This window comes from Fusarium poae, chromosome 4 (assembly GCF_019609905.1).
Source record: "Fusarium poae strain DAOMC 252244 chromosome 4, whole genome shotgun sequence".
Taxonomy (NCBI): domain Eukaryota; kingdom Fungi; phylum Ascomycota; class Sordariomycetes; order Hypocreales; family Nectriaceae; genus Fusarium; species Fusarium poae.
Genome location: NC_058402.1, coordinates 7,495,634 through 7,517,285, shown reverse-complemented (window position 1 = coordinate 7,517,285; position 21,652 = coordinate 7,495,634). Strand labels below are relative to the sequence as shown.

The 21,652-nt window shown below is 48.0% G+C and overlaps 9 protein-coding genes across 9 annotated transcripts; 7 read left to right on the top strand and 2 right to left on the bottom strand.

Annotated features, from left to right (window-relative positions):
- Positions 1-411: 411 nt before the first annotated feature.
- Positions 412-1,014, top strand: FPOAC1_012530 (uncharacterized protein; the record flags this gene model as incomplete). The annotated part of the gene is made up of 2 exons (XM_044856884.1): positions 412-721; positions 773-1,014. 2 exons carry the CDS (start codon positions 412-414, stop codon positions 1,012-1,014), a joined length of 552 nt encoding a protein of 183 aa, XP_044704197.1.
- A 279-nt stretch (positions 1,015-1,293) lies between these two features.
- On the bottom strand, positions 1,294-2,967 carry FPOAC1_012529 (uncharacterized protein; the record flags this gene model as incomplete). Its single annotated transcript, XM_044856883.1, has 1 exon — positions 1,294-2,967. The coding sequence occupies one exon, from the start codon at positions 2,965-2,967 to the stop codon at positions 1,294-1,296; it is 1,674 nt and encodes a 557-aa protein (XP_044704196.1).
- A 712-nt stretch (positions 2,968-3,679) lies between these two features.
- FPOAC1_012528 (uncharacterized protein) lies at positions 3,680-4,282 on the top strand (the record flags this gene model as incomplete). The annotated part of the gene is made up of 4 exons (XM_044856882.1): positions 3,680-3,702; positions 3,837-4,042; positions 4,127-4,143; positions 4,202-4,282. The coding sequence occupies 4 exons, from the start codon at positions 3,680-3,682 to the stop codon at positions 4,280-4,282; spliced, it is 327 nt and encodes a 108-aa protein (XP_044704195.1).
- Positions 4,283-6,918: 2,636 nt separating this feature from the next.
- Positions 6,919-8,100, top strand: FPOAC1_012527 (uncharacterized protein; the record flags this gene model as incomplete). The annotated part of the gene is made up of 3 exons (XM_044856881.1): positions 6,919-7,260; positions 7,319-7,609; positions 7,675-8,100. The coding sequence occupies 3 exons, from the start codon at positions 6,919-6,921 to the stop codon at positions 8,098-8,100; spliced, it is 1,059 nt and encodes a 352-aa protein (XP_044704194.1).
- A 442-nt stretch (positions 8,101-8,542) lies between these two features.
- FPOAC1_012526 (uncharacterized protein) lies at positions 8,543-9,093 on the top strand (the record flags this gene model as incomplete). Its single annotated transcript, XM_044856880.1, has 3 exons — positions 8,543-8,645; positions 8,694-8,899; positions 8,947-9,093. The coding sequence occupies 3 exons, from the start codon at positions 8,543-8,545 to the stop codon at positions 9,091-9,093; spliced, it is 456 nt and encodes a 151-aa protein (XP_044704193.1).
- A 715-nt stretch (positions 9,094-9,808) lies between these two features.
- On the top strand, positions 9,809-11,721 carry FPOAC1_012525 (uncharacterized protein; the record flags this gene model as incomplete). The annotated part of the gene is made up of 2 exons (XM_044856879.1): positions 9,809-10,213; positions 10,264-11,721. 2 exons carry the CDS (start codon positions 9,809-9,811, stop codon positions 11,719-11,721), a joined length of 1,863 nt encoding a protein of 620 aa, XP_044704192.1.
- A 541-nt stretch (positions 11,722-12,262) lies between these two features.
- On the bottom strand, positions 12,263-19,395 carry FSR1 (fusarubin cluster-polyketide synthase; the record flags this gene model as incomplete). Its single annotated transcript, XM_044856878.1, has 6 exons — positions 12,263-14,398; positions 14,448-14,999; positions 15,048-17,208; positions 17,263-18,728; positions 18,783-19,056; positions 19,109-19,395. 6 exons carry the CDS (start codon positions 19,393-19,395, stop codon positions 12,263-12,265), a joined length of 6,876 nt encoding a protein of 2,291 aa, XP_044704191.1.
- A 658-nt stretch (positions 19,396-20,053) lies between these two features.
- FSR2_2 (fusarubin cluster-methyltransferase) lies at positions 20,054-20,764 on the top strand (the record flags this gene model as incomplete). Its single annotated transcript, XM_044856877.1, has 1 exon — positions 20,054-20,764. One exon carries the CDS (start codon positions 20,054-20,056, stop codon positions 20,762-20,764), a length of 711 nt encoding a protein of 236 aa, XP_044704190.1.
- A 71-nt stretch (positions 20,765-20,835) lies between these two features.
- On the top strand, positions 20,836-21,288 carry FSR2_1 (fusarubin cluster-methyltransferase; the record flags this gene model as incomplete). The annotated part of the gene is made up of 1 exon (XM_044856876.1): positions 20,836-21,288. The coding sequence occupies one exon, from the start codon at positions 20,836-20,838 to the stop codon at positions 21,286-21,288; it is 453 nt and encodes a 150-aa protein (XP_044704189.1).
- Between the last annotated feature and the right edge of the window lie 364 nt (positions 21,289-21,652).

Genomic DNA, 21,652 nt, shown 5'->3' with positions numbered 1-21,652 from the left:
GACAACACAGGTATCCATTTGGTTTGGACTCTCTTCACAACATGCTTTATCACTACCATCAAACATGAAAAGGGTAAGTCATATTGATATATTGTTTTATTTCTGGCTTTCTTGTACCGTGTAGTCAACTATAGAGACTTGTCTCGTTAAAATACCGACCTTCCTAACTCTCCTGGAGTCATATTCCAGCGCTTTCATCATCCGTGATTCACTGCCTTCCTCATTTTGAGTAGCTATCTTACTTAAACACTCCAAGTGTACCTTCCTCTCAAATTCATTCATCACTTCTTCTTTAATACACCACCTGGAAGTAAACCCCCTTCCAACCTCTCACTCTTACATCTCATCCACTCACTCACCCACTGTCATTAACATACTCTTTTATTTCACTGCCCAGCACAAGTCGTGACGATGTTTGGCAAGAAGACAGACAAGAAAAAGGCCCAGAAGCCAGTTACCAAACAGACTGCCAAGAAGAACCAAGTCACTAAACCACAGGCAACGAAACCAAAGCCCAACACTGGGTCTAGCAAGCCTGCGTTGAAACCACCTGTGCGACCGAGGCAGCCCATCAACATGTCAATAAATATCGGCGACTTGCACGTACATCAGCCACAACAGATTCGAAGAGCTGCTTCGTGTTCATTTGCGGATCAATTATCGATTTGGGGACAACCAAGTTCTGGATCGTCTGTTCACCTCAAATATGGTGACCGCTTTGGTAAACCTGAAGCCCATCATTCCCGCCAGAGTTCCTCCTAACATTTTTCAGAGTACTTGTATACGCCTAATACCAATTCGTCCTCCCTGGCACTCATGCCGCCAACGTTTCACGCTGCACAACTTCCCAGCAGTACCTGCTGTTGTGGTTCCAACTCAAATCGCCAGGCTTTGTCTGGCACGTCAAACTCGGTGTTCGAACACCTTCTGACTTCTAATGGACCTCACCAGCACAGTTCTGGCCTGGGTCCCGATGCCCTAATGTGGTTGGCAAAAGGAGGGTTCAAGGTTTAAGAATATATCGGTGTTTGTTTCCACGACCACGATAACTTGAGACGGACTCAGTGCTCCGATGCTCTGAATGCAGCGCCGTAAACCTTGCTTATATGAGAGGATGGAATTCTGGATACACAGTCTTCCATGGCATTTCAACTGCTCGTCTTAGGCTCGGCCTACTTCATTATAACCTAGAAGATAGTTCTACAGAAGGGGTTGTCAATAGTCTCCTATAAAAGATTGACCACCCATCTTCAAGCTCCCAACTAATATCTTATTCATAACAACTTTGTCTATTTACATACCAGCCTGTAGTCCTGTCTTCCACAACTTGCGATCCGGGTACTCCAGTTGCTCGGTTCTATAGGTGTCCTCCTCCACATATGCCACAGAGGAGTTGTCAATATGAAACACCATATTTCTACCTTCTTCTACTCCATACTTTGGCCACTCTGAGCTTTGCATCCCATCAAAATTGGGATTGAGACCACTTGCAAAGCTAATCCACATGCGCGACATCAAAACTGATAACCCATCAAAAGATCCGGGCCTGGGCTCCGTAGCGTTGAGCTGTGCTAGACGCTCCGTGTTGCGGAAGACAAACGGTAGATCAACCGAATGACCAGCTCCTTGCACTGGATTGCGATCTCCCGATACAACATCGAAACGATAGCTGTACGCAGTCAGATTGGATTCGGACCATTTTCTATTCCAAGCCCTTCTAGGTGCATGCATCGCTCTATCACCTCCGAATGCTACCGCGCGCTTCCATTGCGCTCCATACGAAGCGAGCTCTCCCGAGGGACGCCCTTTGAATGTTGCAGGGAGACCGACACGGGGAATATCAGGGTATAAAGCAGAGATGGCTTCGATAGTACTGTTGCTGGCTCCTTCTCTTCTCAAGTACGATTCCCACTCTTGTGTTGTGTTTACGCCTCTCTGAGCAAAGAAATCGCCGTCATCGGTTGCCACGCCGTTGATGATTGATACCGGAACGAATTTCTCCTGTCGGATCAGCTCTGAGCGATCATCTTGGATAAAGTCCCCATCAACGATGTCGAGATAGACAGGGAACGAGACATTGCCGATGGTCTCTGCGAGTTCCAAAGATGGTACTTCTCTAAGACATTGTAAAGAGTCTTTTGCAGTTTCGCAGCCCGTCGATTCGAGAAGCGATTTATATCCCTTATCCCAACTCGGAGCATCTTCGACATCTTCCTCTCGAAAGTTGGTATGGAATCCAGTCGCACTCTCAAGAATAGCCGCTCTAAACAATCCATCATCTCGGCCTCCAAAAGCAGTTAATTGAGATGCAACACCACGAGCTCCACCACTCTGGCCCCAGATGGTTACTTTCTCCGAATCGCCCCCAAATGCAGCGATGTTCTCTTGGATCCATTGCAAAGCAAGCCTTTGGTCTCGAAAGCCGTTGTTTCCTTCACCTGCTTTTTCGACAGCAGAGCTCCAGAGATATCCCCAAGCTCCGAGACGATAGTTGATTGAGACGCCGATGATTGGTGAACCCATTTTGACGGATTCGTCGATGATCCAGCTTAGGTTGGAATTGGGATCGCCGCTGTAACCACCGACTAGACCACCGCCGTGTATCCACACAAGAACAGGGAGTTTCTCATTCTTGACTGATGCTGGTCGGATGACATTGAGATGAAGACAGTCATCTGAGCCACCTGATAGTGGACCTGAGGGATAACCGTACTGGTAACATTTGGACTGGTAGTCTGTTGCATTGCGCACGTCGGTCCAAGTCTCGTTCAAAGGCTGAGGATGTCTGAATCGCAGGTTACCCAGAGGAGGTTGGGCATAAGGCATACCAAGGAACAAGTCCTGGTTATACATTGAGTTGTGAGTACCATAATATGACCCATTGCGAAGTTGAACGACTGGGCTATTCGATGATGCTTGAGAATCAGCGCCCACAGCCACCAAAGCAAGAAGAGCAGCACCCAGCATTGTGAAAATATAGTATTGAAGACTCCAACATTCTCTCGACAAAGCCAGTGTCTTGACTGGGACATATATACTCTTTCTCAGCACTTACACGACAACTGCCGGCCCTCGGCACCGATAGTATTCCCCAACGGTCTTCGGCGCCGCGTCCGAAAAACGTCACTTCCCCACAGTCATAATCCGGGGTAACGATCTTTGTGGGGATAATCCATGAAAGAGTCTCTAGTTGACAGGCCAAGAGAGATGTTTTTCCATGGTTTGGGATGAATTGTCCGTATTTGTCCATGGCATCAACACTAAGTCTAGAATATCCACAGACACGTTACAGCGTTTGCATACAAACAATTTGAGGTAAATGTTTGTGCGGATTGTTATCAGGCAGCCGTTGGCGGTGACGTGCTTCTGTTAGTGAATCTCCGAGCATTAACATCGTCCGCTAGGTATTTATTCTTTATTTCCCGCTGTATTAGTCTTTCTTCTTTTTCCTTCTTCTTTTCAACCTCAATACTCCTTCAATCTCGCAACTGAATATTCTCTAATATATATATATATATATATATATATGAGGTGCTTTATCATCCTCGATTACTGTACCTCACTGCGAGGCCGGCATCCGCCCCGTTCCTCCTTGTTCTCTATCTCTTCTTCTTCTTCTTCTTCTTCCTTCTTCTCTCCCAGTATATTCTAGTACTGGTTACAACAAGCTTGGTACCTCATGAAACTACTCGACAGCTGTCGGTAAGCCACAAACGCAGTCTCCCGCACCCCTGGCTGCTGGCTGTCACTCAGCCGCCTTTTTTGCTTGATAACACCTGGTGTGCGTTTATTATTTCCTTTCTTCCTCCCAAAACCGTCACTGACTTCCTCAAAAGCCCATTCAACCTATACCATCTAACATCTACGCTCAACCACTCGGGCGAGCAGCGAACCCGGCGACATGGATCAAGGTTGAAACCTGGTGATGGCTTTACCGATCTCACAACCGATGCGAGACCCCCAGCGCAAACCCCGACTCAGGGAAGCGATGACGACACTTCTGAGGATACTGACGATGATGAGAGCGACACCGACAGCAATCGTAGCCTTCATGAGAACCATTATACTAAAGTGTTGGCCATTGCATCGGGCTACGATTAACAAAAGTTCATCCTCTTCTTCAAAGATATCTTCACCAATATTGTGAGTCGTTAATGCAGATAATGGTTGACAATCTGATGCTAATCGCCAACTGTCACAGGTTTCGAAACACGAACCACACGTTAGTGCCATTTCCGGATTGGAACCCAACATTAACTTTTTGGCTCTCAACCTCCCGTAGTAGCGGCGCTCTGCGCGGAGATCTCCCTTTTCAAGGGAATGGTCCTGGTGCGAATGTACTTGAAGCTTCCGTGATAGTACATGGATGAGAATCGGCCATTGTACTTCTAGAACACTGAAGCTTGTCCCGCTGTCAGGCTTACGGAAACCTTTGGAGTGAAAGAAATGAATGGGGAGAGCCGGTATGGCGCTTCCGGCTTCTTGGGAGAGGACATTCCCCTTCCCCTAGCTTTGGCAAGAGTCTACCTGTACTTGCCGCGACTGGTCGGCCCGCCGCAAAGAGTGGAAGCATAAAAGGGCCTTATATTACCGTCTCCCCTCTTTCATGTTGCTGTCAGTAGGTGGCTGAGGTTGAGACATTTTTTGGTACGTATGTCAACTGATAAATTGAACGTACCAGTCCTAACAGATGCCAGGACAGGATGCCCTTGATCTGTCTTCTTTGGTGCTAAACTAGTTTCACGGGGGCCGAGCGAACTTTATCGATTCTTTAGTTCTGGTCCAAAGAGAAAAAAGACAAGTTCGAGTCAAGTAGGTCTGTCAAAGTTTCTTTACTGGCCGACAAGTCATTCTCATACAAGAAAGACTTGAAGATACATATATCGAGTGTTCACAAGAAACTCAAGCCCTTCAAATGTCCCCATTGCCCCAAGTCATTCGGGGTAAAGAGCAATATGGCGGAACATATCCGGATCATCCATGACAAACTCCAGCACAAATGATGTTTGGCAACGAATGTCTCGGCGAACTCCTTTACGAGCATTCTGTTTCAGGCATGACCCTAAGGACCCCAGCGGGGAGCACCAACGGCGTTACTATCAGATGCTCCGCATCTGCTTCTTTCGTCGATCACAATCTGTAATTGAGCATCAACTTGCGGGGTGTTAAGCAAGAAGGGTTCGAAGATTCGTTCTCAACCCCAGTATCGCAGGCGCTCAAACGAAGCCTACAAAAAGTTCAAGAAGTCAGCAAGACATGGTGTCAACACGAAGCGGTGAAGGTAGCAGCACCATGTGGCTGCCCAGCAGTACACTCTCCACTCCATGCTAGTTGAGCTCAACTCCGAGGTGCAAGCGCAGGCGGGAACTATACACAGCAACGAGACTGGGGAGGAGATCGAAGACCTAGCAGCGACAGATTAGGTCACAAGGTGGAAGGAATAACTTGAGCAGAATGAGAACCAGCTCTCTCTTCGAGTTGAAGACATCAAGTGTACCATCGCAGTTGCGCTCGGTGTGGGAATGAACTGAATAGAACCGCAGAGCGGGTACATCGGGCGATTAGGCTCTATGATACTTGGTCATCAAGACGATTTTGGAGGCATAGCCTCAACAACCTACTTCATGACCAAGTGTTGGACATGCTCCTGTGCCTAGACCCCTCACGTTGTTTTCTGCAACGGGCCATACTGACGTCGAGGCAGTGGATGTGGAGGCCCTGTCCTCCTGTCATCCTACTGACGAGCATACTACGTGTTATATCGGTATGTTTGCTAGTAGGGCAATAGGAGGGTAGGGTCTTAACCTCCACTGTCTCAACGCCATCATGGGCCATGGTGGAAGGCAGCATGGGAACTTCAGACTCGGGGACGTATATACCGGCCTGGCCAGACTAAACCAGTCTTCGTATACGAAGTGCGACGAAAGCTACACTTTTGTTGGCGATGAATTCATTAGACTACGACCTAGTCGGCACAGAGAACGTAGGCATGTAAATGGATTAAGTTGGCCTTCACCTGTGGTCGCTGCGACTTTCGTCCTTGGTCGTTCGCTTTGCTTTTCTTATGGCACTGGACGACAGTGTGGTAGTCTGGAGTTGCTTTTGAGTTATATTTGGAGCTTAGCGTTGAATACGGCAAGGATCACATAACATGCATGATCGAAGAAGCTTAATTACTATAATAATTCTTAATAGACAATGTCATATACAATAACGAAGGACATCGCCGGTGACAACACAGATATCTACCAGGTTAGGGTTCTTTAATCTTTCTTACGTTTTACTTGAACCGCTTCTTTTCTTACAGATTTTATTTCTACCTGTTGAAAGTAGATGGTTTCTTCTATTTAGACGTGTATTCAGATTACCAATTGCAGCTTCATCATTATTGCAAAGGGTCACCATCATCGTCCACAATGAAGAGGAAAGTCTAGAAGATTTCCATTACCGTATCTTGAAACAAATTTCAGAACGTCCTACTCATTTGTTTCTTATCGCCCATGAAGGTGGATGCGAGTAATTATCTCGCAGCCGCTGCCAGTGACGTGCAACTGTCAGTGAATTACTGCAAATCATTACGAAGCCGGCCTCCACCCTCACGGGTTTAAAACGTCTCTCCCTCCTTCTTCAATCCTTCTCCTACATTTATCCCTTTCCTTTCTTCGTTCAACTCTCATCAGCCAACATTCCAGTAAACGACACTGGTTGAGAGCCATCGCTCAGGCAGATAAACAACGCGGCCTACAGTAGACACACCAGCTGCCTATTTTATTTCAAGATAACATCTGGTATTTGTTCTTTCACTGTGTCGTCGAAATCCGCCGCTGATCTATACTAAAGGCAACACAGCATCTGCAATTTTGCACCCACCCTCAGATTTGCACTAAGATCAGACCCGATATTGTCGGCTTCGAAACCATGGCCATGGACGAAACAGAGGAATCCTTTGCCAGAACTCGCGCCGAGATTAAAGCTTTTGAGAAGAGTATCGGAAACGATCCGATTAAGCTCGAATTGCTAAAGGTAGATTTTTGGATCGCGACCTTGACGCCTGGCGATGGCATGGCCGATTTCAGAGATAGTGCGAAACTGTTGGTGCAAAGCCCAAATCAGGAAGAAAAGGGCGCTGGCGACTCTGACGAATATGTCTGTGACAATGAGAATGAGAATAGCAGGGTTCGCGAAGACGAGTCGACCGTAGCTTCGGGCTATGATCAACCACAGTTCATCCGCTTCCTCGAAAGACTCAACGCTGAGACTGTGAGTCGTTGATGCCGACAATGTTGGAATGCCTGATGCTAACCTTGACTCATTGTAGGTCTCGAGACATCATGCACCACACACTGGCCCTATTCCTGGGTTGAAACAGGACATCTCCCTCTTTCATCACCAGCAACATGCTGTTGCAGCCGCAATTCACGCAAAGGACTCTCCCTTCAAGGGAATGATCCTGACCGACCCCTATGGTCGCGGCAAGACTTTGTCTGCACTTGCTACGATTGCCCTTTCGGCTCCAAACAGTACACTCAGAGGAAATTCTTGCGTTATTGTTGCCCCTCTTTCGTGCTGTGATCATTGGATGGTGGAAATTGCCAAGTTTTTTGGTAGGGTATGTATGCGCTACTGACAATGTCGACATGCTGCCTTGAACATACAAGCACTAACAAATATTAGGAACAGATGCCCTCCGTCTACATTGCCGAAGGGAGTTCAGTGAACCCTCTTTCCTTATACTGGTACAAAATTGTAGTGACCTCTTACTCTTATGTCGCTGCCGAGATTACACGAGCTCGGAAGTACGCCCAAGGCGTTGCCGCGTACAAGGAAGGGAAAATCGCCCGACCGCCGTATCGGCCCTGGTTGATCCTATTCTCTGGCCTACATGATCTGGAGTCCCAAAAGCCGATGGGACAATGGCTTGTTCTGGATGAAGCTCATGCGATCAAAAACCGGGGAACCCGCACATACGATGGTATCTCGGAACTTCGGCGCAAGTTCGATAGCTGTTTGATGATAACAGCGACACCAGCGGAAACTAAGTTGGATGATGCTTATGCTCTTACGAGCATGCTCCGAGGTCATCCGGAAAGCGTGCTGTAGGACGCCATCACTCGATACGTTGACACAGATCTCAGAGAGATGCACGGTGGGTAAATCTCCCAAGTTGCCTTTTGCCTATGGGCTTTACCTACATTGGCGGCATCAATATTTTAGGACAGGCTAATTTCTCTGTTATCCACTACCCAGGCTGGGCGTCAATACAAACACTCTGATTTGCACCTTTGAGCAAACAACACTTGACCGACTCGTTGTTCATAGACTCTCCTCTCCAATTATTTATTTTTCTAGTTCATTAGTGCTCACTGCTGGATGGGGTTGCACATAGATAAATGCGCCTATGAGATGAGTCATCAGACAAACAATTGATGCTGCGCCTGGCTGGGCGTTCTACTAAGACTTACAAAACTAATAACATCGCTCTTGAATTGAGTTTTATATGACACAAGTTTCTATCTCTCATTCTCACGAATTAATATTCATAATGTCTACAGAAGGTCCCAACCCACGCGTCGGCGTCGCAGCACTTATCTATGCCCGCGATGGCAAGTTTCTCACTGGAAAGCGAATGGGCAGTCACGGAGCAGGTAAACAACCCAAATCCTTGACTAAATATATCTAATCCCGCGTAACAGGTACCATTCAGCTTCCAGGCGGCCATCTAGACTACGGCGAAAGCTTCCTCGAATGCGCAGCGCGAGAAACCCTCGAAGAGACAGGCCTCCAAGTTCGCGCCGTCAAGGTCGTAGCTGTGACGAATGACGTCTTTGAGAGTGAGAAGAAGCACTATATTACGATATTTGTGCGCTGTGAAACGGTGGACGAAAATGCAGAGCCTCAGGTATGCTACCCTAGAACGACTCAGAGATCAAAGCTGATGGAACCAAGATTCTTGAGCCAAAGAAGTGTGCGGGTTGGTATTGGAAGACTTGGGATGATTTGAAGGAGATTCTGGCCGGCGGTCAAGATGAGAAGTTGTTTTTACCATTGGTGAATTTACTCGGGCAGACGGATGATCTGGAGGCTTTGAGATAATAGATCTTGGATTCATTATCCATGGAGCAAGGTTAGTTGGTAAATGAATTGACCTTTAAGCTTTAAATAAATTAATAAATTAACAAATTTCCTAAAGGTCTTTTCTAAGAATCATAAACTGATATCCTTATTTACCGAAAATTTATTACTCCAGCGGTCAATATTTTTAATACTTTTAATGATGCAAGATGTTGTAAATGTCTCACTTGACATTTAGATCCGGGGTAGGTTGATGGAGTAGGTGATGTTATGATACAGCTTAGCCCTGGTGTTGCCTTCTTGCATATACTAAAATTAAAACTTAAGTATCTTCGATTATATTAAAATATTGTTTTTCGGTATAGTGGCAACATAGAGAAATACTCTTAGTACCGAATGCAAAGGTAATAAAAGCCAAGTGGGAGGAGGTAGAGATAGCAGAAAAGTTAGTTAAGTCTTAGGGTACAAAAATAAATAACCAAAGGATATGATCTAAATAGCATAAAGCGACCTACTAATTTCGTCTCTTATGCAGCTCAGTCAAATGCCATTAAAGCGGGTATGCAACTATCGCGATTCGCGATTCCAGTTAAGCTCGGAGCTCTCATTTACGATGACGACTCCCCCACGCACCGAAACTCATCCTCAACTGCTTCTCAAAAGCTTCATCTTCTCTCCCCTCCAATGTCATAACCGCCAGGACAATCAGCTGCGCAATCGCGGCATGTAACAAAAAATGTCTTCTCTCGCCGAACCTCGTCGCCCGCGTCTTCTCCCCCAGAATCGCAAGCTTCGTCACCTTCGCGGAATATGGCTGCGCAATTTGTCCTTTGCGCCCACCAGTCTTCGAACTGCAGACGACGCTGACCTGGCTACTAAGCTGCCCGTTCTTAGGGAAACGGACCAATTACATCCGTCGCGATCGTCGGAGAGCTTGAGGAAGGATAATGTGCGACATGATGCTTTGCGACCTCAGCAGAAACGCAGGACGAGCTTGAGTTTGGCGCATGCCAATCCTATTGCAAGACAAAAGAATTTAGAGTCGTTTCTTGAAGAGTCCGTTGGGGACGTCTTTTATTCATTGCATGTGGATGGCGACGCTGAGCCTATTTACATCAGCGAGGTGCGCGAACGAGCGACGGTAAGAACAGTGTCGTTTGAGAAACAATGGCAAGATCTGACTGTTTCTAGAGTTTCAACTTTAAATTCTTCAGCTTGGAAAATTGCACACATGTTATTTCAAGATGCGATTCGTTAATCATTCGAGTCTGGGCAAGACGACCGAAATCCGAGACATGGACCTTTCTCCTCGACGAATCAATCGATCTGCGCCGCCTCAACTTCATAGGCACTCTTATGGATCGAAACTTTCCTCCAAACGCACTGGTATTTCATCTCGAAGACGGCATTTACTCATTCGACTTTCCAAATAAGATATCGGAACCGAAACAAGCACCGACAGTACCGACGTCGTCATATACCGCGCTCATGAAGTTGGCCAACTTGGAGAGCTCGATAGAAGACGCAATGGAGACGCAACATCGATTGATGGAGGAAATCAATAATATGCTCGATGACTCGCCGGTCGATAAGTCAGAAACGGCGCAAGAAGCTGTCTCTGCGGCGGAAAAATATGTGGCCGCGCAACAACGCTCCAACAATTTGGCGCAAAAGAAACGGGATGATCTACGGGAATCGATAAGGACCCGGCGCGAAGCTATCGCCAAAGGAAGAAAACTTGAAGCTCAAGCGGAGACGGATATGGCCAATAACCGAGAGAAGTTGACTGCTTCTAAAGAGCTTCTCGAAGAAACGCAGCAACAAATCCGAGGGCAGCGACGGCGCATATGTTCTGAACTTGCGGATATATTCCCCATTACACCAATCCCTAATGCGCCACCGCTTTCGTTCCAAATATGCAATATACCGCTTCCGAATTCGACATATGATGCTTCGACTGCCAAACACATCTCTGAGGATGTTTTATCGGCTGGCCTGGGATTTGTTGCGTTGCTCACGAAACATTTACAGTTTTACCTATCGCATCCTTTACCATACCCGATAGACTGGTTCGGTTCTCGATCATATGCACGCGACGATATTTCCCAGTTATCAGAAAAGACCGTTTCGCGGAGGGAGTTCCCACTCTATTTACCTCGCGGAGGCTCTACAGCTGGACAATGGCGTTTTGAATACGCTTGGTTTCTACTCAACAAAAACATCGAAGCTCTCTGCTCATCTCAAGGCTTACGCGTGGTAGACATCAGACATTCCCTTCCAAACCTCAAATACTTGCTCTACGTCTGTAGCGCCGGAAGCGATCAAGTACCAGAGCGCAAGAAAGGCGGCGTTCGCGGATTATGGGCGGGCAGACTCAAGGGGAGAATGTCGACCATGTCAGCGCAATTGGACGGCGATAACAGTAGCTTGAATGAGAGTCGCAGGGATAGTACGGACAGCGAGATGAACCACCATGGGGATGCTTTAAGAGATGCGCTTCTTAAGAGTAATGGGCATAACAAGATTGCTGGGCATGATAATGATGCGCACTTGGAGAGTCTGGATAACTTGCTTTCATTACCATTTGGAGAGGGTGATACAAAGTTTACATTGAGGACTAAGGGTCTGAGAGAGAATGTTTCTAGATGAGGAGTAGTTTGGTAGTCTTTTGCATCATGTTCAGCGAGGTGCTTGCAGGATATGCTTTAGATAGGATGGACTCATACAATACACAAGCAACGTTCCGAGACCGGTCCAACTCCTCACATGACATACCTTGCCCTCAGGGTATTGGAAAGATTGGCCGCTGGAAGCATAAGAGACGAAATTAGTAGGCCACTTTATGCTCCTTAGACTATAGCTCTTAGACTTTTTATTTTTGTAACCTAAGACTTAGGAGGTCATTGTTTCTGCTACCTACCAACTTGTCTTCAATCTACCCTTTCCTGACATGGCGTGCCCGAAGTACGACCGAGTAAGGGGAAATTTCCCTTGGATGTCGTGGATGGTGATGATGATAATGACAAATTGGGACGGGTAAATGATGACTCCACAAGAAAATTGTATATGAAGACACGTCTATTTAGAGAAAACTATTTACTCTCGACGAGTATAAAGAAAGTCTATAAGAAAAGCCCCAATCCCGATCGAATAGCATCCTACCAAATTACCCGCAACAAACCCCAGATGTTCACGCTCTAGGTCCCCAGAGTCTCATCCGTTCAGCCTCAAATCCCGCCTTATCCTCCGCAGTAGTCTTCAAGAATCCAATCTCCTTCCAAATGTGAATGTACTTTCTCACCACAGTCTCTGAAACAGGCCCAACAGCCGCCAGGGACTTGGAGTGCTCGAGGGTATGCTTCACATCAAGTACGAGGCCACCACAAGCCATGCGAAGATATGTATCTTCAAGGAAATCTGCGAGCAAAGCGGCGGGGTTATCCTGTTGAGGTGCCTTTCGTACGAGGTCGAGCCATTGTTTGAATGGGACTCGGTTGGGGATGCGTAAAGCGTCGGACAGAATATCATTGACGTCGCGCCATTGTTGACCAACTGGATTATCGATATGGTAAATCGGACGAGGAGCTTGATCGGACAAGACGAGATCAGTCAGAGTGTCCGCGATGTCGTTTACAGGAGTCCAGTTCAGGTTTCCTTCCACATCAGGGAGAGCGTTCAACGTCTGCGATGACTTGATGAGGAATCCAAAGTGCTCCATTGGGTTCCAATACCCGCTTGTCTTGGATCCAGCGATTTGACCAAGGCGAACAACCATAGGGCGGAAACGGTTAGGATACTTGTGAAGAGTCTCATCGAGCATTCTCTCACAACCCCATTTCGCTTCGGCATAGCCATTACCGAGAAGTGAATCGATAGTGGCTCTCTCCTCAGGGACGACAATCTTGCCTGTTTGACCAGCTGCCAGACCCCATTGTCCTACTACACCGATAGACGACACCATCTGGAAGCTGAACTTGAAGTCCTCAGGACGACCAGAGGCGCACTCGCGACCGAGATCGAGAAGGTTGCGAAAGACTTGGAACTGAGACTCAAAACCTGAGAGAGGCCGCTTGGCGCTCATGGGCCAGGCATTGTGAATGATGTGAGTTACATCACGTACCATGGAAGAGTACTCGCTATCTGAAAGTCCCAGCTTAGGCTTTGAAGTGTCTGTCTGGAAGATTCGTAGCTTGGACTTGAGATTCTCTGGGAATCGAATACCCTTGTCTCTCATAGCCTTGTACTGACGAGTCTCAGGGTCCTCTCTGTTTGTACGATTGAGGCAGATGACTGTGCGAACATCTTCAAGTTGAGCGAGAGCGTAGACGAGATGACTACCAAGACCGCCAGACGCTCCAGTAACGAGGACGACGGTGCCGTTCTTGCTGAGAGGTGAGGCAGAAGGAGTAGAAGTCGGGGCGGAAAAGCCAGCTGAGTACTTGTGGACGAGCTCAGTGATGGCCTTTTCTCGCGAAGCAAGAGCAGAGACATCGCTATGAGTAACAGCGGTCTCTTCAGCAACAGCCTCCGAAACAACAGGCGCAGGAACTTCAACAGCTTCGCTGATAGCGGCAGTAGGCGTCGTTTCAACCATACCCATCTCTTTGGCGAGCATACTTCTCAAATCAGCGACCGTCTGACACTCCATGAACAACTGCTCGTGCCGAACATCCAAGTCAAACGCATCCTGGAAGCGACTCGCAATGACAAGAGACAAAAGCGAATCAACGCCACAGTCAGCGAAATTGGTATCGTCGTCCAAATCAGCGCGCGCAACACCGCTCTCCTCGGAGATAATCTCGAGGGCACGCTCAAACTCGACATCAATGGACTTGGCAAACTCTTCACGAAGTTCAGGAGTTGCGCTTCCAGTCGTGTCTGACTCTCTACCAGAGTCACTGGCTGCGGAGGAAGAACTTCCACTGACGTCTTCCCCTGGACCTTGAAGGAAGTTGCGTAGATCCTTGACGGTGGGATGCTCGAAGAAGAGTGCGTTGAAGTCAAGATCGATGTCAAGTTCTTCCTGGAAGCGGGCGGATATTGTGAGACCAAGGAGGGAGTCAATGCCCACGTCCGAAAAGGTGGTGCCGTCTGTGAAGTCGGCAATCTCGATACCGCTTTCTTCTGAGATGATGCGAATGGCGGTGGAGAACTTGGTAGGCTCAACCTTGGCTGCTGGCTTGTTCTGCGTCGGCTTGGATGATGGTGTGGTGGAGGGCTTGGAAGTGGTTTGAGGTTTCTCCTGAACCTGGCGTTGAGGTTGACCCTTCTTGCCACTCTCAATAGAGAGAATGACCTTGAGAACACGTCGGGGAACACCCTGAATCTAAAGTCCTGTCAGTATCGTGCTTGGACATATCATGCATAATACTTACCGCGATCTGCCCAAAGAAAGCAACGACTCTGTCCTCATCAAAGATGGTCACATCACCGTACCAAAGTCCACCATCACCAGCATGCATCTGCGTATAAGTAGTGTACTTCTTCTCAAAGTCCAGTGCCTCAAAAAGCTCTAGAGATCCCCAACCATGATTCATGTACACATCGACGTCAATGTCGGTATGATCATTACAGTTCATGGCGAATCCACAGGATTGGGTGAGGGCATCGATGACGGCAGGGTGGGTATGGAAATCACCATCCCGCTTGACAGTTCCGAAGCTAATCTTGCTGGATGCTTCAAGAGTCTCACTGTTGAGAACGACTTCGTCGATGGCACGGTAGTCATCGTGGAAACGCGCAAGAGGGCGGATCATGCGGTAGGCCATGGGTCGATTGAAGCGGGCGCTTTCGCCTGTTGTAATTTGATCCCGAAGAGTTTGCATCTTCTGCTTCGTTTGCTGGACTTGAGATTGGAGGGTTTCCTGGTGGGTTCTGTCCTTGAAGCGAACGACACAAGCAGAGTGCTCTTGAAGATTGCCCTTGTTCTGTGATATAGTTAGTATCGATGCATTTGGGTAATGAGAAATACTTACATCAAAAGACATAAACTTGATAGCCACGGATTGAGACGACCAGTCAGCGTCAGCATGGGCTTGGATAGGCTGCTTCGATCCATCACCGCGCAAGATCAAGGCCTTGGAAACAGTCATGTCCGAGACAACAACCATGTTATCTTTGTTTTGAGGTTGGTACTTCTCGAGAAGATACTTGCCCAGAGTCAAACCAATATCTGCGTATACAGATGGTGTACATAGAGGGATACCGTCGACTTCATGCCCTTGGACGAGTGGACTCAAGTCCTTGCGAGCAATATCCGCCTCGACAACAATGTGTGTCTTGTTAGAGTCACCATCTTCCTCAACGACGCGATGAATAGTGGTACTCTCAAGCTTGGGTGCATTGTTGATGACCAGGGGAGGATCTCCTTTTCGTAGTGTCCAGTCGTTGACATACTTGATCCAGTAGTCCTTGAGGTCCCAGCTATAAGCCGGAAGCGCAACAACAGAATGCGAACCTGGGAAATTGCTCTGATAGTCAGCCCAGTTGATGCTAGAACCGGCATCGTAAAGGGTCTTGAGTGCAGCGGAGAGCATTTCCCATGGTGCTCTGCCACGTTGGAGTGAGGCAATGCAAGTTATCTGCTGGCCGAGAGTGGGCTTCACCATACCCGTAACAGCAGGATGAGGACCAACTTCGAGCATCATGTGGCGATCGCTGATTGTGCTGTCGCGATAGGCTGTTGTAAGAGCGGAAAGCATGTTGACGGGTTGGCGCGAGTGCTTTGCAAGGTAAGAAGCACTGAAGATATCGTAGTCCTGCACCACAGTGCCGTCAAGAGGGCAGAGAACGGGGATATTGGGTTTCGAGAATGACACCCTGCTTGCTAGTGCCTCAATGTCTGAAACAACGGGCTCAAGTTGTGATGAATGGAAGGCATAGGGAACCTTGAGCAAAGTAGTCTTGAAACTCGCTGCAGTGAGAATCTCCTTGACCTTGGCGACTTGATCATTAGGACCAGCAAGGACGGTCTCGATGAGAGAGTTGATGCAAGCAGTCTCATACTCTACACCCTTCAAAGCCACAGCGATCTCATCTTGAGACCCCTTCACCACAAGCATAGCATGCGTACCGCGAGTGCACTTGGTCTCAAGCAGCTGCGCTCTGCCGCCAACCAGGAAGAGAGTATCGGTGTCTGAGAGTACACCAGAGACATTGAGAGCGGCATACTCTCCAAGACTATGTCCAACAACAGCGCTCGGAATAATGCCCCAAGAAGCCCAGAGCTTGCTCAGTGTGATCTGAAGAGAAACACTAGCGAGTTGGACTAGTGACGGCGCAAATTTGGCGACATCCTGTTCTTCAGACTGGATGAAGGGCAACATAGATGGGAAACCCAGATTCTGGGCGATCCGGTCCAATTGGAGAAGTTCCTCGCGCACAAAAGTGTTCTCTTCAAAGAGCTGCTTTCCCATTCCTGGGTACTGGGCTCCTTGGCCGGTGAAGGAAAAGACCATCTTGGGTGCACTCTTTGGTCGATTGACTCCAGTATTGTTCTCAAGAGCAGTTTCGATCTTGTTACAGATCTCACTCGGAGTAGAACCTGAGATCAGAACCCGATGTTGATGATGGATACGACGAGCAGTGGTCGTGTACGAAAGTTCAGCAAGAGAGACATCAGGACTCTGAGCAAGGAACTTGAGCATTGATCTCAAATTACCCTGTAGGGAGATACCACTCTTGGCAGTAAAAGCGATGGGAAACTGAACTCTGGTGTCCTTCCCAGAAGTAAGTTGCTTCTTGGGCGGTGCATCCTGAATCAACAAGGCGGAGTTACCACCTGCAGCGCTGAAGTTATTCACCATGACTCGTCTGGGAATGTCAAGACTGATTCTTTCCCAAGGCGTAGGTTCAAATGCGATCCGAACATTACGCTCTTCAAAGTCTGTTGGGAAACGATGGTTGATCTTGGTCTTGATACCACAGTGTGGGACGATGGTGTTCTTCTGCATCATCTGAAGGACTTTGACGACACTGCATACACCAGAGGCGGCTTCTCCGTGGCCAATATTGGCTTTCGCTGAACCGATGTACAGCTTCTGAGTGTTTGCGCGAGCGAGTTTGGTGTCCGAGACTGGCGGTGCGAATGTCTCTAGGACAGACGACATTTCTGTTGCGTCGCCCGCTTGAGTGCCTCTGCAGCATTCGATTAGTAAAAATGTAAACAATAGTTAGTGGAAGAATACTTACGTTCCATGCATCTCAACATAGCTGACAGTATAGGGATCAACAGCCGCCTCGTTAAGGATCTTGTTAAAGATGACCCGCTGAGCTCCGACATGGGGTCTGGTGATACTCTCCGACTCGGCCGAATGGTTCGTGTACGCGCCAAGTACAACGCCCAGAATGGGATCATTCTCAGCAAGCGCATCATCGAGCCTCTTGATGATAATTGTCGCGACACCCTCACCTCGACAATACCCATCAGCGCCATCGTCAAAAGTCTTGCAGTTTCCCGTGCGCGACAGAAAGTGTCCGCGATCAAGACCGGCGTGGAAATCAGGGTTCGTCAGAACATTTGTTCCACCTGCGATGGCGGTGTCGACATCGTTCTGCCATAGAGCATTACAAGCGAGATGGATACCTGCCAGACTCGACGAACACGCTGTGTCGATGGCATAGCTGGGGCCGCTGAACTTGAAGAAGTAGTTGATGCGGCCCGGGATGAAAGCTCTGTTGCCACCAGGTATGAAGTACGTGTCTATGTTCTGCGCGCTGTTCGTTTCCATCCAATCGTTGCTGGTGACACCGTAAAAGACACCAACACGATCAGGACGAGTAGAGGGAGTGGCGTCTGGGACTATACCGGCTTGTTCAATTGCTTCATAGGCTGTCATGAGGGCAAGTCTCTGAGAGGGATCAACCTGAGGAGCCTCACGAGGAGAAATGTTGAAGAAGCGGGCGTCGAATTGGCCAGGGTCATCGAGCCAACAACCAAACGGGGTAGCGCCAGTATTCTTGTTTTTTCCAGTTGGATCGACGTGAGTCTTCTGATCCCAGCGAAGGTTTGGAACTGGCTTGTGAACATCTAGGCCTTTGTACAGAAGATCCCAGTATGCTTCGTTGTCCTTGGCGCCGGGGAAGCGACCTGACATGGCAACAATGGCAAGCTTTGGCTTCCCGGTTCCCGAGTCAGGGATGCTATCGAGAGTGATCTTCTGGTTTGGGATCGTGGTATCAGGGACAAGTGAGCGTAGAGAAGTCTTCTTGAGAGCAGTGTAGATCAAGTGCTCAGCGTTGGTACCAAATGGCACAACAGTGAACTTCTCAGAAGAAGTATCTTCCAAAGAAGCTTTCACATCTTCAAAGATGGAAGTCCAGCGAAGAGGATGAAGCAAAACTTGAGCAACAGCGTCTTCTAGGAGTGTAGCGAAACTGCGCTCCTCGGGCTTGAAACCTGTGCCAGACAGAAGAGGGATCTGCTCGGAAAGGGCTGTGGCTTTGTTGAGCATCAAATTCGCGATAATCCCTCGCGCATTCTCCTGGGAGTACAGATGAGGTGCGTGGTAAGCGCCATGGATTGGGATACTCTTGGACGTGATACTCTTGGTGGACAAGTATTGTGCAAGTTCAACGAGGCGCTGTGGTGGGCCACTGACGGTGATGCCATTAGGAGCGTATGCGCTTATGTAAGGTCTGCTTGTCAAAGGGAGATCCTGAAGAGGGCTATTAGTCAACATTTCTCATAGTCAGTAATTGCTTGCACATACATGCTCATTACAAAAGTCTTCAACACCAGCAGACGCTTTGTGTCCTGGAACTAGGAGTGCCCAGCTCTGATCCATGTTCTGCGAAGGGTCAACCCTTCGAGCAGTATCAGTAACAAGCAAGCCAGTTCTGAAAGAGGTAACGACTGCGTATACGGCCATGGGGATGAGGTCTGCTGTGAAACTACTGCAACTAATAGCTGCAGCTGCAAAAGCACCTGTACAGAGACCAACGACCCTTGTACTCTGTGCATCATATGACGAAATACCTGCTTGGCTGCGCTCGTGTTAGTAGACAATGAACCTGTTTTATACTGAGTGGCATGTACCTGATGAACGTCGCAAGTTGGTAAAGAGTGGTCATGGCCATGTCGAGAGCGATACATCGTTGACCACTTTGATCCCAAAGAAGAAGATCTTCAAGACAGGTGAATCGGGGAAGATCTTTCCGAATGCTATAGGGAACCTTGAAAAGCTCGACTCGGATCGCATGATAGGCCTTGCTCAGAAAGTCTTGGAGGAAGAGATTGTCGCGCTTCTGAAACAGAGTCTTCAAGTGAGGCTGGATCTCAAAGGTTTGATCTCCAAAGAGATACAGCTTAAGATGGGAAGCCATAACAAAGGTGTTGAATCTTGTGAAGCTATAGTGGTTGAAAGTCTATGTTCTTCTTGTCTATTGTTTCTATTCCGTACAGTTGTCAATGAAGCGACGATGTGCTCTTTTTATCTCCTGTTTCAACAGATTACAATGTTATCATTTCTCTTTTCTCATACTCATTCTCACCGTCATCAATTGACTCAATGATACTGATATTCTTCTCGGAATCCGATATCAGTACTCTCTACTCCATGTCTGAATGCCGTCATGTCCTGCATGTTTGACAGAAACTTGTCTCCCGAGTTGAGCCTCACTAACTACCGACAAGGAGCAGATCTTCAGCCAGGATTATGCAAATCAGGGACGTTAGATCCTGCACCTCCCACCAAAACAGGTGGTGGCTCTGGGGCTGATGTTACATGCAGCTTGTCAGACGGCAGCCGAAAGGACAATAACAGGGATACCGGGGACTCTATCGGGGATTTGATCGGCAACTTCTTTCAGTGTACCTTTTCAGCTCCCGCATTCATGGACTTCGGATGCCGTGTAAGTGAGTCGCTGTCAGAGTCGTATTATTAAAAAAACCTGATTACCTCGCGTTCCTCGCGTTTTACGTTTCATCAAATACGATACAACCTACCTAGTCTTATCTGCATACGACATAACCTTACCAAAAATGAACAAGACGGACAGAGACTCTGTAATTGAGTATGCTACTCAGCTTAAACAGCTGGTGCATGATCCTCACAGCTTCCTAACCGAACTTGTCGCCCAGCAGCAGCAGTATTACTGCATTCGCTGGATCTGTCACTTTGATGTACTCTCTTTCGTTCCACTCCCTCCCAAGGCAATATCTTACCATCAAGTCGCCATCCAAGCCAAAGTTCCATTGTCGACTCTCCAATCGGTCGCTCGCATGGCCATGACTGCAGGTTTTCTCTGCGAAACCAAGGACGGAAAGCTTTCGCATAATGACTTGTCTTGTCATTTTGCTACAGACGTTCACATGAAGACACAGCTTTTGTACATGTTCAATCAGACTGTTCCTGTCATGGCTGCGCTGAAAGACGCCACTCAGCGCTGGGGCAGTACGTCGGCGACGAATGAGACTGCGTATAACATTGTTTACAACACGGATATGCCCTTTTTCCAGTATCTCAAGACTCGCCCTGATTTGAATGAGCTATTTCATGCTTACATGAAAAGTCGGGCCGTGTCTCACACCGGCTCCAATGTTGAGCATTTACTTGGTGCATTCGATTGGAACAATCTTGGACAAGCTACCGTGGTTGATGCAAGTATCTCTATCCTCGACCAGGGCAATGGTGATGGTGTACTGACTGTATACAGATTGGCGGCAGCAGTGGTTCGACATGTATCATGCTAGCCACAGCATTTCCCAGCCTCAATTTCGTCATTGAAGACCTCCCAGAGCCTATCCAAAACGCTCGCGCTCGCATGACTGAACTGCCAAAGGAGATCACCGACCGCATTGGCGTGACGGAATATGACTTTTTCACCCCTCAGCCCATCCAGCAAGCTGGCGTCTACCTCCTTCGCACCATCCTCCACGACTGGCCCGACGCCGATGCTATCAAGATTCTGCAGGGTGTAGTCGAAGCCATGGGCCCATCCAGTCGCCTGCTTATTATGGACATGGTTCTGCCCAAACCCGGTTCAGGCTCCAAGACGTTTGAGGCCGCGCTCAGACAGAAAGATCTGACCATGATTCAGACTTTCAACGCGAAGGAGCGAGAGGTGGAGGAGTGGACTGCTCTTCTTACAAAGGCGGATCCGCGGTTGAAGATTCAAGCGATTGAGACGCCTGCTGGAAGTGAGTTGTCAGTTATTGAGGTCATGTTGGAGGAGGAGGTTGTGAATGAGCTGTCGTGGCATTCTTTCAGTGGGTAGATTGCGATAGATTAGAGTTAGATGCCTCGATTAATAGAGACAATTTCGGATGTGCTGAGTCTGACAGTATCGACTTCCCTGACCGAGATATACGTAGCCTTGACAAAAAGTGCTACCCGTCAAGCGGATAGCAGAGGAATTGACCTCCTAAGTCTTGGGATATAAAAATAAATAGTCTAAGAACTATACTCTAAGGATGATAAAATGGCCCACTAATTCTGTCTCTTATACTCTCGGCAGTCAATTTGACTGATGCACGGAGGCCCGTATCTATGCATGTGGAAGAGATAATCTTGTATAACATATTCCTAGTAGCCAGATGTTTTTGTCAAATGTTGGACTTCTTTGATATAGAGAGGTAGAT